We start from the raw sequence: 20294 nt of genomic DNA on the forward strand, positions 1-20294 counted from the left end.
GGCCTGCTGGGCTGCTCCCCCTGACTAATGCACTCTTTAATGTTGTGCGAGGCTATCTGGCTCAGCACACCTTTACTGTAAACCTGGTGTCAAATAGAGACACCGCTGCGCCCTGTCTGTTCTGCTGCCAGTAAATTAGGTCTGTTCTGTCCTGTCTGTTCTGCTGCCAGTAACATAGGTCTGTTCTGTCCTGTCTGTTCTGCTGCCAGTAACATAGGTCTGTTCTGTCCTGTCTGTTCTGCTGCCAGTAACATAGGTCTGTTCTGTCCTGTCTGTTCTGCTGCCAGTAACATAGGTCTGTTCTGTCCTGTCTGTTCTGCTGCCAGTAACATAGGTCTGTTCTGTCCTGTCTGTTCTGCTGCCAGTAACATAGGTCTGTTCTGTCCTGTCTGTTCTGCTGCCAGTACCATAGGTCTGTTCTGTCCTGTCTGTTCTGCTGCCAGTAACATAGGTCTGTTCTGTCCTGTCTGTTCTGCTGCCAGTAACATAGGTCTGTTCTGTCTGTTCTGCTGCCAGTAAAACAGAGAGATGTGCATGTTGTCTCCACCGTGGCGTGATGTCATGTTGTAGTTTCAACCTCTTTGTGATGTCATGTTGTAGTTTCAACCTCTTTGTGATGTCATGTTGTAGTTTCCGGTGGTCACCTCTTCACCGAAAACGGAACTATGAATATATATGTAGGCCTTTTGGATAATTATGCTATGAGGCTAATGATTTAGCAAACAGAAGAGCAACATATGGAAGAGAAATGATGTGTGGTGATGGATGGTTGGACTTCACCTCCATCCATCCATCCATCCATCCATGACACATGTCCTAGACAATCAGCCATGACACATACATGTCCTGTACAATCAGCCATGACACATACATGTCCTGGACAATCAGCCATGACACATACATGTCCTAGACAATCAGCCATGACACATACATGTCCTGTACAATCAGCCATGACACATACATGTCCTAGACAATCAGCCATGACACATACATGTCCTAGACAATCAGCCATGACACATACATGTCCTGGACAATCAGCCATGACACATACATGTCCTAGACAATCAGCCATGACACATACATGTCCTGTACAATCAGCCATGACACATACATGTCCTAGACAATCAGCCATGACACATACATGTCCTAGACAATCAGCCATGACACATACATGTCCTGTACAATCAGCCATGACACATAATAATAATAAAACTTTATTTGTATAGCACCTTTCATGACATGAAATGCAGCTCAAAGTGCTTTACAGAGCAATGGAGAAAAAAAAGAAAAGCAAAGCAACGACATTAAAAAACAAGCAGTAATGCAATACAGTGAGGACATGAAAAACTAAAATTAAAAGCAATGTTGTAGAAGTGGGTCTTGAGCTGTGCTTTAAAAATGTCTACAGAGGCTGCCTGTCGAAGGTACAGTGGGAGCTTGTTCCATGCCGACGGCCCCTAGAAGCAAAAAGCTGCTTCCCGGTATTTTTTAGTTGCCATTTTTTAGAGGCAAAGCCAGCAGGCCAGCAGTGGAAGACCTTAGGGGGCGGTTTGGGACATATTTAGGCAGGCAGTCATGTCCTGGACAATCAGCCATGACACATACATGTCCTGGACACTCGGTGTTCCATGTAGATGATAGTTTGGTGCTGATGTCGTTCTGTGTCTCTGTCTCTCGTTCTCTTCCAGACATGGACGAGTGTGAGAACGACTACAACGGAGGCTGCGTCCACGAGTGCATCAACATACCGGGAAACTACCGCTGCACCTGCTACGACGGCTTCATGCTGTCCCACGACGGACACAACTGTCTAGGTACGGACTCACCTTCACATAATATGTACTCTCCTGTACTGTGTGTGCGTGTGCGTGCGTGTGTGCGTGCGATTGTGGTGGCGTGATGGGTACATACTCAGTTTTGACTAGTCATTGGTTACATTGGTTAGACATAAGGTTAAGGTTAGGTTTAGGGTGAGGTTTTGAGATAGGTTGTAGTTAACTTGTAGGACTAATGACTGGTCTAAACCAAATGACTAGTCTAAACCAAACACTGTCTAAACTAAGTACTGCACCCGTAAAATACAGCTACTTCTTCATTGTTGCAGTAACAGTTTAATTGATTTATAATTATATTCTAAGGTGCAATTTCTGTTCAAGCTTCAGAGTCAATATTGAGCTGTGATAATGACAACAAAATCACTAATGCACCAAAAGGGGTACATACTTAGTTTAGACTAGTCATTGGTTAGACATGGGTTAAGGTTAGGTTTAGGTGTGCTGCCCCGTGGGAGGTTAGGTTTAGGGTGAGGGTTTGAGATAGGTTGTAGTTAACTTGTAGGACTAATGACTGGTCTAAGCCAAAAAACTGTCTAAACTATTAGTAGTTAGTACTACTAGTACTGCGCCCGTGGCGTGATATTACAGCAGGTATATATCCACACTCTTCACCCTGTATCTGTTGCACTTGTCTGTTTGGCTCCACACAGCGTTCCTCCAGACAGAGTTCTCTGTCATCGTTTGCACAGGGCTTCCATGAACTTTCTCCCCGTGCGTTCTTGGTTGTTGGTTTTGGGAGGGTCACCGGGGTTGAGGAGTTCTTCTCCTTCTCCCCCCCGTGATATCTCTTCAGGATAGAGCAGGAGGACTCGGAGGGAACGTCTGTTGCCGTGAATTCATCACTGACAGATCCAGTCCATTTAGCCGTTCAGCCTCGTGTTATTGACTCAGTGTCAGCCAGACAAATGTTTTTCTGCTCCGCGTCATGTGAAGCCCCGCTTGGATGTGCTTAACCCGTTTAGGCCTGATGTCGGAATTTAAAAAAGAATCTTCAAAAATCCTGACAGTTTTCTGAAAAACCTTATGTTTCTGTATCAGTGGTGCTCCATATTTCATGTCAAGGGCCCCCAGAATTATCTGTATTTGGCCGCCGACCCCCATCTGAAAATATGTTGTTTCAGGGACCCCCCCCTCCCCGCAGAAGCAAGGATATGAGTTAAAAACCTTCTCTCTGAAAGAATATATATTCAAAGATTTGCGCTGCACGACTTTTCAAAAATAGCAGACCTATACAAGCTCGTATAGCTCGGTGCCGCACTATGATCTTGTAGATCTGCTATTTTTCAATAGCTAAATGCTTAAAACACCAACAGGGGTCGTTCCCGGCCAAAATGGGTTAAACACATTTCATCCTTTCACCCCCCACTCCCTTCTGCTCGCTGACTGACACGAGCAAAATCAAAATATGTCATTTGGATGCCCTGCGCATAACCCAAACCTCTTTTGGTCTGACATGTTTTGGCATTTATTAAGTGTTATATATGTGACTCTGAGAGCTGTCGGGAGGGCAGGAGGAGTGAGAGAGGAGTGAGGAGTGAGAGACAAGCTCATAGCGCGCCACTCGGTGGTGCGCTATGAGCTTGTAGATCTGCTATTTTTTGAAAAATCAAACGACTTTTTTTTAGAATCTGATCTCAGGTCAGAATGGGTTAATCTGTCTAGTGTGTGTGTCCAGTGGAAACCTCGTATGAATCTGATCTCAGGTCAGAATGGGTTAAGTGTTATATATGTGACTCTGAGAGCTGTCGGGAGGGCAGGAGGAGTGAGAGAGGAGTGAGGAGTGAGAGAGGAGGAGTGAGGAGTGAGAGAGGATGTACTAGAATAAAACTCAGAGTGGCTGTTGAGTTGTTAGGTCGACCTCAGACTGCGTTTTCTACCTGTCACTCCACTGACATTTAACCCATTTTGGCCGGGAAACCCCTTTAAGCATTATGTTATGCTTTAGCTATTGAAAAATAGCAGATCTACAAGCTCATAGCGCGGCACCGAGTGCCGCGCTATGAGCTTGTAGGTCTGCTATTTTTTTTTTATCAGGAAAATGTCACGCCACAAATCTTTGAATGTATATTATTTCAGAGCGAACGTTCTTTTTTTTTTTTTACTCAAATCTTTGCTTCTGGGGCGGTCCATGGAACAACATATTTTCGGATGGGGGTCAGCAGGCCAATTGCAAATAATTCTAGGGGTCCTTGACATGAAATAGTTTGAGAACCACTGACACATGTGGTATTTCAGAAAACCGTCAGAATTTAGAATATTCTTTTTTAAATTTTGACGTCAGGCCTCAATGGGTTAAAGAGCGGAGAGGGCCCTAAGTGTGTTCCAATGACATCATCTTACTTCCCATCCATTCAATCATGTCAGGCTAATGATGATTTATTGGACAGATATATGGATGATAAACAAGCGCATAAGGGCATGTAACGTCTGCAATATCACATCATGACAAAATGATTAAATCGTGCATAATAACCAGATCGCACTGCGGGTCGTCTGTGAAACGTCCATTCTGATCGGAGCTCAAGGGCAGAGCGTGGCATTAATGCGACCAGGGTTATGCAGTCATAATATTAATAATAATAATGTATGCATATTTGCAACTAAGTACTGTAAATGTATACATGCGTCAAAACGGTATATTGTCTTTTAATTTGTTCTCTTGTCTCCAGAGTTTTCCACCATTACAATGTCATCCTGTAACCTCACTCATTGGTAATTGCATTACACAATTTAGCTCCGGACCTGCCTTCACTTACTGTAGACTTTAATGTACACAGATCCGTCGTTTACTGTAGTGTACATTCATAAAGTTAAATATAAAGACTATAGACTTATAATAGAAACACGTTTCCTGCTCTCATCACACGAGAGTAATATTGGTTATTGGATTGATGAATAGATTGGAAGATTGGCTCGATGGATGCATGGATAGATAGATAGATAGATAGATAGATAGATGAAAATATATCTCCCTTGTTTAATCCATTCTGGGTGGGAACCCCTTTTGGTGTTTTAAGCATTATATTATGCTTTAGCTATTGAAAAACAGCAGATCTACAAGCTCATAGCATGGCACCGAGTGCCGTGCTACGAGCTTGTAGGTCAGCTATTTTTGAAAAATCGTGAAAATGTGGTTCAAATCTTTGAATATATATTCTTTCAGAGCGAGCGGGCGGGGGGGGGGGACAATTTCATATTTTCAGATGGGGGTCGGCGGACAATTTCATATGTTTTTTGGGGTCCTTGACGGCTGACATTGAAACATTCAGAAGACATTTTGTAGAATCAGGTCAAAATGGGTTAAAATGCGCCCATGTTTCTGTTTGTGAGGCAGTGAGAAAGAGAGAGATGTGGGGCGTTGCTGCCAACATGTCTAATAGCGCTTGCTGTTTGTTTCCTTCTGTGGCTGTCTGACTCTGTGCTGTGTATCTGAGCCTGTGAGTGTCTACAGCTGGTGTGGGTTATTGGTTAGATTCCGTGTCAGATGGTGTGTTGTGGTTTGCTAAAGACACATGGAAGGGGGGTGGGCGGGTGGGGGTGGTGGTACTATGTGTTTGTGCCACTTATTCAAACACATGAGGGGCCACAGACTACACAGGGGCCACAGACTACACAGGGGCCACAGACTACACAGGGGCCATAGACTACACGCGAGTCACGTGTGAACCCCTCGTCATCACCTGCCCTTCATGGTTGGCGAGAGGAAATAAGCCGCCCACGTCTTTTAATAAACAAGTTGAGTTAAAGACTTTGTTTTTATTTGATGTCGACTGTAGATATACAGCCTCTGTTGACAGCCACTAATTAATCCTTATTTGGATACGTACGTATAGTTGCAACAAAGCAGTGGGAGTAGGAAATCAAATGCGTCATTGGTTTAAATTATGTTTGATGACATTTATAAAGATTATTTATAAAGGTATATTATGTAATCATGGAACTCTCCGATGAATCCTAACATTTGGCCATGCTGTTGCACCTTGCCCTTGTTTCTTCAAAGTTTAGCCACTGGCATGTGACGTCATAAGTGAAAATTCTTCCTGAGCATTCTCTAAAAACCTGTCAATTGGCTTTTTTCTATCTCTATCTCTCTCTATCTGTGCCCTATAAATAGGGCTTAAAGTGATATTTCACTTACAATGAAAACTGGTCATTTCATCGTCTATACCCAGGTTTATATGCGAACACCCCCAGAAAGGTTTAAGTTGCTTGATTCAGTTTTTAGATATTTTGAAATTCATTTTAGCTGCCCCATTCCTATACAAACACATTCTAACTCCAAACTCCATTTTAACCATCATAGATCAGCCCGACGATCTCACCCAAAAACGGTGAAATAGCACGGATTGGCAATTCCTACAAAACCCCCAAATCCATGCAGATTATACTGCTGTTTTGACCGTGACGGAGGCATGGATTTCACTAAAGTATTGTATAGTACGTTATTCAACACGGCAACTTATTGCTAAATGAAAAGAACAAGGATCCATAAAATAATATTATAGACAAGTACAGTTACCTCTCCTCGGATGCTGCTCTCTGTCCGGTGTTTATGGCAAGTTATTATTTCTTTCTTTCTTTCTTTCTTTCTTTCTTTTCCTCTGTTATTCTCTCTGCCTCTGCCTCCGTCTCTCTCTCCCTCCCTCTCTGTATTCTGTTGGTTATCTTGGCCGTGGCTGTGAACTGGATGCTGTCCAAGCCGTTCCCCCAGAGGCGATGGACTTGCTCTCTGTTTGACATCTTTATTGTGGAATGTCTCAAATATAACACAGAATGATGATGGGGCTGGGAACGAACGCAGGCATAGGCAGGGCCGCAGAGGGCCAACACGCTGCTGACAGGCTTCTGCTGTTTCACTGCTCTCCTTCCTGTCTGTCTGTCTGTCTGTCTGTCTGTCTGTCTGTCTGTCTGTCTGCCTGTCTGTCTGTCTGTCTGTCTGTCTGTCTGTCTGTCTGTCTGTCTGTCTCTTTTATAATCTCACTCTGTCCAATACTCTCCCAATAAATACCCTGACGAAATAAACTGTGACTCAGACAAAACAGACGAGAGCTGTTTCTCATGCAGCACCAGAGGGTGAGTTCATGCAATAGTTAATAACTTAGGACTTAATTAGGACATAAGGATAAGTGCATTCATCTGAATTTTTACACTGTGCAATCCTGGATTTCGCAGAGTACTGATTGTAGAAGCATTTCTTACTTGTGCTTTTTACTCATCGCTCAACCTACTAACTAGATGTAGTTTCTGACTTTCTGTAGACTTAACCTATAGGCATTTGTAATGAACTCATACATACCGACAGTGGCCTTGTGGTTAGAGTGTCCGCCCTGAGACTGGGAGGTCGGGGGTTCGATCCCCGGCCGGGTCATACCAAAGACTTATGTAACGATGGGACCAGGTGCCTATCAATACCTGCTTGGCACTCAGCATCAAAGGGTTGGATTGGGGGGTCAAATCAACTAATCAAATGATTCCCGAGCGCGGCACGGCTGCAGCTCACCGCTCCAAGAGAGATGCAGGGTCAAATGTGGAGAACCCATTGCACTATGCGGTAACGTGTGTGTGACAAATTGTTTGACTTTGACTTTGACCTGGAATTTCATCACTTGGCCTTTGATGTTGTCCATTTCTTGAGGGCACATACAGTAGGCACATACAGTAGGCACATACAGTAGGCCACATGCCAGGGCAGGAAGCTTTTTTTTTGTTACTCCATGTCAGTGTAATACTGGGCGCTACACTTCCTCTGCCAACCTGGGGAGAGCAACGGACTGACCGTAAAGGGGAGGCAGTTTTTAGAGACCAGGATTAAGACCTGCACCAATCTAACGATGAATGTTTTCCACCATGGCCCGTATAGCACTTGCCCTAGCCTAGCCCCTTAGATAGCACTTTATGTAGACTTTGATAGTATTTTAAACAGACTTATATTAGTGTTACAATTTTAAATTGTAAATAGAAAAAGAAAACGTATTTTTAGATACCGTAGGTCGATGACAAATAAAAACTATTTTCTTTTCATTATCGACGTTCACGCCACTGCATTGCCCCGATGTAACACGAACAATTTACAATTTAGGCATTTAGCCTAAATTAATCCAGAGCAATATAAAAAGCATGGCATACATCACATAATATAAAAAGTAGTTATCATGAAACATGGGTAAGCTAAGAACGTAACATTATCTATATAATGAAACTATATATATAAACTATGCATACTATACTATATTATACTATATACTGTACATGTGTACTATGAAGTGCTATGACTACATAAAATGCAATTCTAGTGCTGTCTACGTAACATGCTATAAGTCTGTATAAAATGCTATCTAAGTCTATACATACAGTGCTATCTAAGGGGCTAGGCTAGGGCAAGTGCTACGGGCCATGGTGGAGTCTGAAAAGGTGGGGGTTTCAGACTATACGGCGGAGGATTGGGAGTGAGGCTGCAGTTCTGACTGCAGTGCGAAGTCAGAACTGCAGCAAACACACCCAAAGGGCCAAAGGGCTGAGTTGTGGTACGTGGGGGGGGGTCCCTGTGTACGTGCTGCATGGTGTATACAACGATAGGTGCCAACTAAAGGAACAGGTTGTATTTCAAGTATGATGTAGACTGTGTCATCTCGTCTATATTTAGTCCACTTTAGAGGAGATATATAGACGAGACGCGTGATCATGAGTAATGCGTTCCTGCTTATTGACTCATGGATACCGCACCGTCACCGGCCTCCCCTTTATGTTCACTAACGGTGGGGGGAACAGTGCACGGTGCATGGTAACCATTATAAACACAAACCAAAAGAAGTGTTTGAAAGGGGAGGGACGCGTTGTCTCATTGTCAAAACCACAGTTAAGACTTAAGAGGTTGAGCTCTGCTAACCTTTGTCCCATCAACAAGAAGGACACTGTTTGGTATAATGTCTTACTCTCAAGTGTCTCATTCAGCACAAGATTTACTGGATTGAGGGGTCACATGCACACACACACACACACACACACACACACACACACACACACACACACACACACACACACACACACACACACACACACACACACACACACACACACAGATACAGCACAGGCACGCACACACACACACACACACACACACACACAGATACAGCACAGGCACGCACGCACGCACGCACACACACAGGCATGCACACGCGCATACATGCACAGGCATGCACTCCCATACGCACACACAGATACATGCACAGGCGCACACACACATACCGTACACGCACACGCACACGCATATGAAATGCGGCATGTGAGTACAGGGCATCCTGTACTCACATGCACACACACACACACACACACACACACACACACACACACACACACACACTCAGTCTTGGTACACAAACAGAACATGTATTTACAATTAGCGCGGGCAGACTATACACTGGATGTTCACAAGACACCAGCTGTCTAGACCATTCTGACCTGAGATCAGATTCTAAAAAAAATCTGTTTGAAAATGACAGTTTTCTGAAAAAGCTATGTTTCTATATCAGTCGTTCTTAGATTTTTTTCAAAAACAGCAGACCTACAAGCTCGTAGCGCGCCACTCGGTGGCGCGCTATGAGCTTGTAGATCTGCTGTTTTTCAATAGCTAAAGCATAGCATAATGCTATAACACCAAAAGGGGTTCCCGCCCAGAATGGTCTAGAGGGACCCACTAGAATGTGACACGTTGTCACAACATCAGTGTTGTGGCTTCAGTTAGCTTCGGATTTACTTTGAAAGTTGCTGCAAATAAATTACAATCTTATGTACTGTTACTGTACTCAGCGTCTGTTTAATACGTTACGACGTGACCGTAACCATTCTCACACTCATCGGTCAAAGCTGTAAATAGGATGTCGTTATCCTAAACTCACAATAATAGTGTGTCAATTTAAAATGATTATACGCTGTTTATAAGAGTTCACACCGGTTCACCCACACAGTGAACTTTGCTTACTGTATACTTAATGTAAGGCTCTATCAATGCTCAAGTGTTTTTAGTGGACTGGACTATATTGGTGCTATGCATGCATCTGCTATTATGCAAATCTCAATCTTATAGATATATTATCGCTGTCGTTAATGATGTTATTTTATGTTTACAAAATGCAACCAGACAGGACTTTTCTTATTTTATTTTTTTAATGATTTTTTTACATTCTTTATAGAGGTAGGACATGAAATGGGGAGAGAGATGCCCCCCCATCTCTCTCCCATCATGTCAGCCTACCTCTATAAAGAATGTAAAAAAATCGTGTGTCGTAAAGGCCGTCTCGATCGGGAGTCGAACCCGCGGCACACTGCCAGACTTGGGCTATATACCGGCCACGGTGCCTGGACCGCTGAGCCACGGCCCAGGCCCATACAAGACTTTTCTGTTTGGATGCATGGGCAGTCAAGGGCAGAAAGTAAAATTGTTTTGCCACTCAGTGAGCGTTCCTGTATAACTTCCGGGTATGAGGACGATGCCATACACTCTACAGGGACTCTAGGGTTCTGTTGGTTCTGGTGGTTCTGGTTGTTCCGGTGGTTCTGGTGGTTAAGTGAAATGTAAATACCGTAGTGCTTAGTTTAGGGAAGTCCTTTTAGAATGAAACCACTATTTTGGGTGAACTATGCCTTTAAGTGACGCCCCCTACTACAATATAACGGCTCCATCTAAACAAAACAAAAAAGCGTCTTTGATTTGTTTTCCTCTGAGATTCATGCTCAAATTATGCTTCTCACATTTTTCTCACATTCTCTTATCCTCCTTATGACAAAACAATGAGGGCTCTGTGGCTTTTAACAGACTTAAACAATGATTTCCCGAAGCCTCAAGACCTCACGATGCTTTGAAACGGAGAGATGAATAGGAAAGAAAATGCCGAAGGGTGGAGCAATCTGTCCGCAAGTGCCTATAGGAAGTTGATTCGTTGACTCACAGATGCGCTGTGTCAACACGTTAGGGGAACTAATTGATTTAAGATTGCCTAATTGTGCTTTGATTAAAGAGCGGGCTCATTCGTTCCTTTCCTCTTGTTTGATTTTGACATTTTATTTATTTTGTTTTGCCGTGGACACAGCAGGGCCCAATGGGACACGGCCGGGCCCAATGGGACACAGCTGGGCCCAATGTGTCGATTGTTTCGGTTCTGCATGAATGTCTGCAGCGCTCCGGTTTATTTTCTTTCTGACGCGTCCTTTTCAGCACCAAGAAAAGATCTCAGAGGAGGTGCCTCGTCTGTGGGGGGAAGTTGTTCTGTCACAGAACACCAAAGGCCACGACACGACATATAGGCCATCATATAGGCCAGCGCCACGACATATAGGCCATCGTCACGACATATAGGCCAGCGTCACAACATATAGGCCATCATATAGGCCATCGTCACGACATATAGGCCACGACATATAGGCCAGCGTCACCACATATAGGCCACCGTCAACACATATAGGACAGCGACATATAGGCCAGCGTCACCACATATATAGCGCCACGACATATAGCGGCGACAAAGGCTGTGATGTGAGGGAAGTCACCATACGTTAGCTTTTGGGCCATATGCTCAACACTAGGGAATATAATATGGTCAACGGTTTAGAGGAATGGCCAATGATGATAATAATTGTACAAACTCATGTGAAGGAGTTAAAACATCTGCAAGTTGAGTCCCCCTCACGCCCTCGCGCGCACACACACACACACACACACACACACACACACACACACACACACACACACACACACACACACACACACCTTCTTCACCCGCATCACTTCCCTTCGTCTCACCACCTCCTTTGCCCTGCATTCACCTCCCCTCCATCCCACCAACTTCTCCTCGCCCCATCACCCCCCCCCCCTCCCCCACACACACACACAGACTCTGTGTGTGTGTGTGTGAGAGACTCTCTCTCTCTCTCTCTCTCTCTCTCTTATGTGTCAAGCACATCCTCAATGCGTCTAAACAAAAGTTTACACATAGTTTACACAAAGCACGATCAAACAAAACAAGAGAGGCTCCAGTTCAAACTTGCAAAATGGCCCCTGGTTTGGTTTGCCTGCAAAATGTGTTTACCGAGAAATGTTGGCAGGGATCAATTTGAGTTGGAAATGGTTGCTCTTTTCCCTCCTTTGGTTTCCCCCCCACCCCCCCCCACCCCACCCCCTCCCTCCTCCTATGAGAGAATGTAATGCATCAGTCCACATGCAGCGATGACATTGGTTTGTGCCTTTTTTTAAGAGCACTGAAAAAGGTATACTGTGAAAGAAAACAATCCCACAATTTAGTGCTGCCGTCATAAATTCTGCCCCTCCTGGTGCAGCGGTTTGAATTCTGCCCCTTTGGTGCAGAGGTTTGAAGGTCAGCAGCGAGACAACGTGAGCTTGTTGTGACTGACCTGGAAAACGTGAGGCGTTTGAGCAGAGAGGCAGCTCTATTAGAGGCAGCTCTATTTGAGGCAGCTGTGGTCCTTTAAGAAGAGAGCATGACAAATAACTGGAGGTGATGAGATGAAAGGCAAAAGGATGACTAAATATCTTGACAAAATAAGGTTAGAGATAACAGTCACAGAGATAAACAGATGAGATCACGGCTGCCGATAAAATAAATGAAATGCTGGTGAGTTTTTTTACAATTGTTTGCAGGCGTTTTATTTATTAGTCTTTTTTTATGCAGTGCTTCCTCCTCTGCACGCACGCAGAGACAGTAGCCTATACTGTGACATCTGTGAGGCTCTATCAGCAGATCTCAGATCAGAGGACGAGCCAAATGAAAAGGCCACAGCGTGTTTAACACTGGAAATAGAGCACAGGAGAAAAAGAAAAGAAAAGAAAAGAATCATTCAAAGCACAAAGACGGGTCTTTTCCACCTCTCTCTCTCTCTCTCTCTGGCCCCCCCCCTCCCCTCCTCTCTACCCCCCGTCCCCCCTCTTGCGTTCTCGTGCCGTGGCTAACATGACAGTAAAGTCTTCCCTCTCTCTGTGCCCTGGTTAACGAGGCTCTAAATGCACCAGGGGGGAGGGGGGGGGGGGTAGGGGGGAGGTGGGGGGGGTGGCTTTAAACAGGCTCACTGCCGCGGTCTAAAAGTAGAGAAATATGTCGCCAGGTAAAGCCTCTGCGCTCACATAAAAAAGCCCCACTGTATCTCACTGTGTAGATATGCCAGGAACTCAGAGGACCCAGAGAGAGAGACAGAGAGAGAGAATACTAAACAAAAAGAAGACATTTTTTATTTAAACACATGATTTTTAATAATACACAGAGTCAAGGAATATAAATTAATTAGCCTTCAGATAATAGAGAGACGTGTCCACTAGAGATGGAGACAGAATGAAAGGGAAGACAGACAGACGCAGTGGGAGATGCGAAAGCAGAACGGATGGTGCGTGCCGCACATGCAGCGTCAAAACCCACATACCGTACTCGTCAGAAACAGCCTCGGCATGAGATGAGATGATATAGTACTTTATTGTCAGTTCACACTGAAATTTGTCTTGCGACCCAGCAGCCAAGTATATGCAGAACACATATACACACATTTGACATAAACACAAAGAACTAGACAATTTACATATACATAAAGACAAGAGCAATATCCACCGCTTAGATTACCCCGTGGCTACTACAACTCCTGATTAAACCTCAAGGTGGACTGGTGGACAAAGGACCTCTTTAGTCTGACCTTATTGTATGCTGGTAATACACCATATCTCCTTCCTGAAGGTAGTAACCTATATTCTCCATACAACACATGCTTAGTATTAGAGGTGATATTCCTTGCTAACCTTAGGATGCTGTTATCATAATGTGGATGTATAAAGTTTCTGAAGTTGTTGTCCAACAATCTTTGAACAGTTGTTGCAGCAGTTGTGACTTTAGGGCTGCAGACAAACATCCATTTCATGTAATCATCAATAAAGGAAAAATGTATACAGAGAGGGTTCAGAGAGATGGCACAGACAGACAGACAGACAGACAGACAGACAGACAGACAGACATAAGAGTGAGATAAGAGTTATACATAGAGAGATGTAGACCCTACACTGTGTGGCCCTCTATTTTTAGGTGCAAACACGCTACGTGAATTATCCCAGTTTAATCCCAGTATTCAGGGAGCCTCGGAGAGTTACTGACGCGATACATGTATTATCCTGTTGTCTCTGGTATGATGCTATATGCATTTTAATATCACTGTCGGCCAAAAATACAAAACGAAAACAAAATGTTACTCTTCAGGAAATGGAGAAAAAAATACATGTGTTCCAATGGATCCAATGGATTGATATTTATATTGGTTAAATATTCATATAAAAATTGACAGATTTAACCACTTTCAAATTGGCACCCCTATTTTCAGCATGTAAGATATTATACATTTGAGATACAAGGTTTCTCCCTAATTTAATGTAATGTTCCTGACCCGCTAGCATCCATAAACAATTGGGGTTGTGTGTGTGTGTGTGTGTGTGTGTGTGTGTGTGTGTGTGTGTGTGTGTGTGTGTGTGTGTGTGTGTGTGTGTGTGTGTGTGTGTGTGTGTGTGTGTGTGTGTGTGTGTGTGTGTGTGTGTGTGTGTGTGTGTGTGTGTGTGTGTGTGTGTGTGTGTGTGTGTGTGTGTGTGTGTGTGTGTGAGAGAGAGTTGGGGGTACAGGGACCTAGTTGAAACCTGTTTATACGCAGTCTCAATGGCTGAGACAGACAGACGGGCGCTGGGTGCTTTTGTCAGACCTGGAGGGATTAGAGAGAGAGAGAGAGAGAGAGTGACAAAGAGGGAGAGTGAGAGAGGGGATGAGTGAGAGAGTGAGAACGAGAGAGGGCACTAGGACTTTTCCTACTCTCATTTCCTCCCTCTTAAAGAGCCATCGTTTCTAATCGCTGGAGGAAATGGCTCGTGAGGAGTGAGGATCCTATATGTGCAATTTTGCTGGCTGTGTTGGCCCAGGACAGAACCCTGTTACCTTCCACGTATAAGCTGAGTAAACGAAGGGCAAACCCAGCCTGTTATTTAAGGTTCCTCTGAAATGGATGCCAAAAACTCAAAAGCAGATGGTCTTCATGGCAGGATTTTCTTTGTGGAAGCTGTAATTCAGTGTGAGGAATATTGTACCTCTATTTGATGGCAGGATGTCAGTGTGTTTTTTGAGAGACCGACCTGTACTCTACTATAGAGAAACCCACAGACGAATGACCATCGTCTGAGACCATGTGTCCCCCTGTCTGTGTCCTTGTACTACTGGACATGTGGTTCTGACTAGGAGACATTCAGTATGCAGAGGAACCTTCAGTTCTGCTACTGGACATGTGGTTCTCACTAGGAGACATTCAGAACCTTCTGTTCTGCTCCTGGACATGTGGTTCTGACTGGGAGACATTCAGTATGCAGAGGAACCTTCAGTTCTGCTACTGGACATGTGGTTCTGACTAGGAGACATTCAGAACCTTCTGTTCTGCTCCTGGACATGTGGTTCTGACTGGGAGACATTCAGAACCTTCAGTTCTACTGCTGGACATGTGAACCTGACTGGGAGACATTCAGTATGTAGACAGAACCTTCAGTTCTGCTGCTGGACATGTGGTTCTGACTGGGAGACATTCAGTTCTACTACTGGACATGTGGTTCTGACTGGGAGACATTCAGTACTGGACATGTGGTTCTGACTGGGAGACATTCAGAACCTTCAGTTCTGCTACTGGACATGTGGTTCTAACCGGGAGACATATTCAGTACGCAGACAGACAGTCGGGCCGGGCCGGGTCGGCGCTGAACTCAGTCCCCTCCGGCACCGTGACGTCATGGCGGTGCGGTCCACAGTCTGCTGGACGGTGGCCCGCAGTGTAAAACACAGAGGAACCCAAAACACAGACTAAACAAAACACGCACACTACTCCTACTCCTAGTCCCTGACCAGCCATCGGAGAGACACACACAAACACACACACACACGCGTGGGCCCTCACAGTACATATACGGTCCGGTACGGTACACACACACACACACACACACACACACACACACACACACACACACACACACACACACACACACACACACAAACACGCTAACAGTAACATGTGTGCGCCCACACACGTATGCTGTACACACAAACACTGTACACTGGACATGTACACTCATGCAAACACACGCGCACACGCACGCATGCACACGCTCCCATCGGTCTGGCCTTTCCCACAGAAGCCGACCAGCTCTGTTTGATCCCTGTTAAAGTCAGTCAAGGGTGTTATATGTTTCCAGCTCACTTCAGCCCCATCAAAATGCCCCATTGGTAATTTACTGAGCTTTCAGTGGCACAGCGGGGCCCTATAAACACGCCCGTACGCAACGAGCACGAGCGTGTTCTCGTGCACGCACACTCGCACTCTTCCACGTGCGTTCGGTCGTCGTCGACAGGTCCCGCGAGATGGTGACGATTAGTTGCCAAGTATAGTTGGTTGGTTGGTTCAGCCACCTATTGTTGTGCCAGGATTAGACTCCTGTTGGAGGGGCAACCACTCTGCCCCGTGCACGTCATAATATGCTTGAGTCTCTGTGTGTGTGTGTGAGTGTGTGAGTGTGTGCGCGTGCGTGCGTGCTCACCGGCCAAATTCCTGCCTCGGGTGTCATCCCCCGGTTTCCCCACACAGGTCTATGAGCAGCTTTCAGTGGAAGGAAAGGAAGAACTTTTTCCCGACACATAAACTAACACTGGTTTGTTTATGAAACCTAATGGCCTGCCATTATGGAATGGTACTGACCCCCCCCCCCCCCCTTGTCTCTCTCTCTCTCTCTCTCTCTCTCTCTCTCTCTCTCTCTCTCTCTCTTTATATCTCTCTGCTGTCTCTGACTCCTCTTTACCCCCTCTCTCTCTCTCTATCTCTATCTCTATCTCTCTCTATCTCTGTCTCTGGGGCGGCGGTGGTTCAGCGGTAGAGTGGCTGGATGGTAACCGCAAGGTTGCCAGTTCGAACCCTGTGGGCTCCCCCAGAGTTAGTGTCAAAGTGTCCTTGAGCAAAGACACTGAACCCCTAATTGCTCCTGATGTGTTAGTTGGTTCCTTGCATGGTTTCCGCTGCCATCAGTGTATGAATGTGTGTGTGTGTGGGTGAATGTAATGCACAATCTATGTAAAGCGCCTTGGGAAAAAGGCGCTATATAAAAGCACCATTTACCATTCATCTCTCTCTCTCCTTCCAATCTCCCTGCAGACGTGGACGAGTGCGTGGACAACAACGGCGGGTGCCAGCAGGTCTGCGTCAACACCATGGGCAGCTACGAGTGTCAGTGCAAGAACGGCTTCTTCCTCAGCGACAACCAGCACACCTGCATCCACCGCTCAGAGGGTAGGTCCGCTTGGTTGGTTGGTTGTTTGTTTGTTCGGCGGGTTTTTGAGTGGTGCAAAGAAACCACTCCAAGGAACAGCAATGTCCGTGTTCACCTATGTGACGTTCACCTATATGTGTCCGTGTGACGTTAATGAGCACAGGAATGAGTACCAGTAGGGGCGCTGTTGTGGCAAAACAGAGAGAGAGAGGGAGTGTGCTGCACTGTTGCCTGCTAATGAGAGAGAGAGAGGGGGGAGTTGCACCACTCAGTTCACATGGGTGTGATTTTTTGGGGGCAAGAGAGTGAGTGAAGAGGGGGTGAGTGTTTGAGTGAAGAGGGGTGAGTGAGTGAGTGAGTGAATGAGTGAAGGCTCATACATAGTCTGGATTTACGGTGGTTGGGTGACCACCACTTAATGTTATTTCAGCTCCGGTGGTCACCTCACCACTGGAGCGGTGGTCACCCCATCACCGAAAATCCAGACTATGAATAGTCGACACAGACGGAGAGAGAGGGAAGAAGGGAGGGGATGAGAGACAACGTGAGAGGGCTCTGTTCTGTGGCCTTATCAGGCCTCCTAATAGGCAATTCCCCTCAGTGTGTGACCCTGTGACACGGCCCTTGGATGGAACCCCGCCACGGGGAGATGAGAACAGGGGGCAAACGGCGTGCCCCCTGTTATCATCTCTGCCCCCTCATGGCGAGGTCCACGGCCTGGCGGACAGTGGGCGGGGAGGAGGAGGACGCGGCGTAACTTCTGACACGCTACGTTTGACTCTCCCACTCGGCCCCCGCAAAGCAAAACGCTGATTGAGGTTTTCGGTCGTTAACCCGAGGCGGCCCCGGTGTCCACGCAGCCATTCCGCCTGTCAGACTTAATTTATGGGCTCGTTCTGGGCTGGCGAGGCGAGGGGCGCCGACGGAGCGCTGCTCCAGAGGTGACGGAGAGAGAGAGGCCGAGGGGAACATTCTCCTCCTCCGTCCGTCTGTCCCTCCCTCCCTCTCCTCCCTCCCTCCTCTCCTCCCTCCCTCCCTCCCTCCTCTCCTCCGTCCCTCCCTCCCTGCCTCCCTCCTCTCCTCCCTACTCCCTCCCTCCTCTCCTCCTCTCCTCTCCTCTCCGTCTCTCCCTCCCTGCCTCCCTCCCTCCTCTCCTCCCTCCCTCCTCTCCTCCCTCCGTCCCTCCTCCCTCCTCTCCCTCCCTCCCTCCTCCCTCCCTCCTCTCCTCCTCTCCTCTCCTCTCCGTCTCTCCCTCCCTGCCTCCCTCCCTCCTCTCCTCCGTCTGTCCCTCCTCTCCTCTCCTCTCCTCTCCTCTCCTCTCCTCTCCTCTCCTCTCCTCTCCTCTCCTCTCCTCTCCTCTCCTCTCCTCTCCTCTCCTCTCCTCTCCTCTCCTCTCCTCTCCTCTCCTCTCCTCTCCTCTCCTCTCCTCCGTCCTCTCCTCTCCTCCCTCCCTCCCTCTCCTCCGTCCCTCCCTCCCTGCCTGCCTCCCCTCCTCTCCTCCCAAACCAAATCGTTCTTTGGATAAAAACGCTTAAGCTTAAACATGCCCACTATAGCGATATGCACGCTCTCTGTCCTCTCTCAGTGACATGCGCGTACAGTATGCCGTACAGTACACGATAATCACACACATTCAGGGCTGAGGGCGGGGGGGGGGGGGGGGGGGGGGCAGAGATCTGAGAGGACCGTCATATACTGTATATCTCATGCGAGATTCTTGAGGAATGTAGAGGACGCTGAGGGTTGAGGGTGTTATAATGCAAAGAGAGACAGAGAGACATGAAGTGGAGGCCGATGGGGTGACCTCTCCTTCACACCACCCCCGTCTCTCACGCCTTGTTCTGCCGCTGTCTTGCAACGAGGGCAGTGCGTTGTGGAGCAGCATGCAGTGCGTAGAGGGCTTGTGGAGTAGCATGCGTAGTTTAGGGGAATCTGAGGAGTCACTGTCTGTGAGGATGTTGTTCGGTGGGCTTTCCGTGTTAGAGAATGTGGCGTTGAGAGCAGAGCCGAGGAGAGCCGAGGAGAAAGGAGCGAAAGAAACTCTGAAATAGAAAATGTTCCGTGTTTGCTCTCTGGAAACCCCATAAACCAGACTGTGAATCTCCCTTCTTTCCCTCTCTCTCTCTCTCTCTCTCTCTCTCTCTCTCTGAGGCAAATATGAGGTTAGCCTTTCAGGGGAAGGTTCACCTTGATTTTTCACCTGCTGTCTTGTCTCTCTCTTTATTTTCCCATTTCATCCAGCTTTCCCCTCAGCCGTTCTCCTGCTCCTAACTCACACATCTCTCTTTCTCTCTCTCTGCCTCGCTGTCTCATTCCCTCTCCCTCTTTCATCAAAGCCTGTGTCAACACATGTAATTCCTGTCCCTGTCAGTGAGATGTTTTGTGGTGAAGGGCTTGTGGTCCGTGTCGCTGCCCAACCTCTGGTCTGACGCCCAGCCCGGTGCCCATGGCGGGCTGGCCCTGCCCGGCCTGCAGCCGGGCCCTCAATTGGACCCCTTGTCCATCCTCTACCTCTCGAATAACATATCTGGAGAAATGCAGGGCCAGATTGCCGCATGGAATTTGCTGTGCACCTCCATGCTTCCTGGACAAGGAACCCTACTGATTTGGTTGACCCTGTGGCTTTTCATTTAGTGCCACCATTTGGCCAAATGTCCAATTTGCACACAAGCTATGTCAAAAATCCAATGGCCAGATTGAATTCAAACTACAGACAGTTCATATTCACCAAATAAACTGACCTTATATGCAGGCTCTCCTTTAAATTACCTTTCTTTCTTTTCTTTTCTTTTCTTTTCTTTTCTTCCTTTCCTTCTTTCTTTCTTTCTATTCTCTGTCCGACCAGACTCAGACGTCTCATATACTCCCAGTCTGTATATTTAGGGCTGAAGTATCAAACTCTGCTACACATAGAGTCACGCTGTGTATCAGCCACAGCCGCGCTGTAAGGTATGCAAATGTACACAAACGTACACTCACCATAGCTTGGCTAGTGCAAGAGGCACACACACACACACACACACACACACACACACACACACACACACACACACACACACACACACACACAGTACCATGCAGTTTGGGTAAACAAACAATCACACAAACACTGTCTGTCTCTCATACTGTCACGCACG

The 20294-nt window shown here is 46.5% G+C and overlaps 2 protein-coding genes across 5 annotated transcripts in view; one reads left to right on the forward strand and one right to left on the reverse strand.

Moving 5' to 3' along the window:
* The window catches only part of mpped1 (metallophosphoesterase domain containing 1), a gene marked incomplete at its 3' end in the record, with an annotated part of 325357 nt that overhangs the window by 107683 nt on the left and 197380 nt on the right, over nt 1-20294 (reverse strand). The window lies entirely within an intron of this gene.
* The window catches only part of scube1 (signal peptide, CUB domain, EGF-like 1), a 150247-nt gene that overhangs the window by 16351 nt on the left and 113602 nt on the right, over nt 1-20294 (forward strand). For all 4 annotated transcript variants that reach the window (XM_080757807.1, XM_080757806.1, XM_080757808.1 and 1 more), the window contains exons 3-4: nt 1689-1814; nt 17043-17177. In XM_080757807.1, coding sequence (XP_080613933.1) covers nt 1689-1814; nt 17043-17177 — 261 coding nt within the window. The remainder of the gene's footprint in view (nt 1-1688; nt 1815-17042; nt 17178-20294) is intronic.

The sequence above is a fragment of the Protomyctophum bolini genome, assembly GCF_963924005.1.
Source record: "Protomyctophum bolini genome assembly, chromosome: 23".
NCBI classification, from domain to species: domain Eukaryota; kingdom Metazoa; phylum Chordata; class Actinopteri; order Myctophiformes; family Myctophidae; genus Protomyctophum; species Protomyctophum bolini.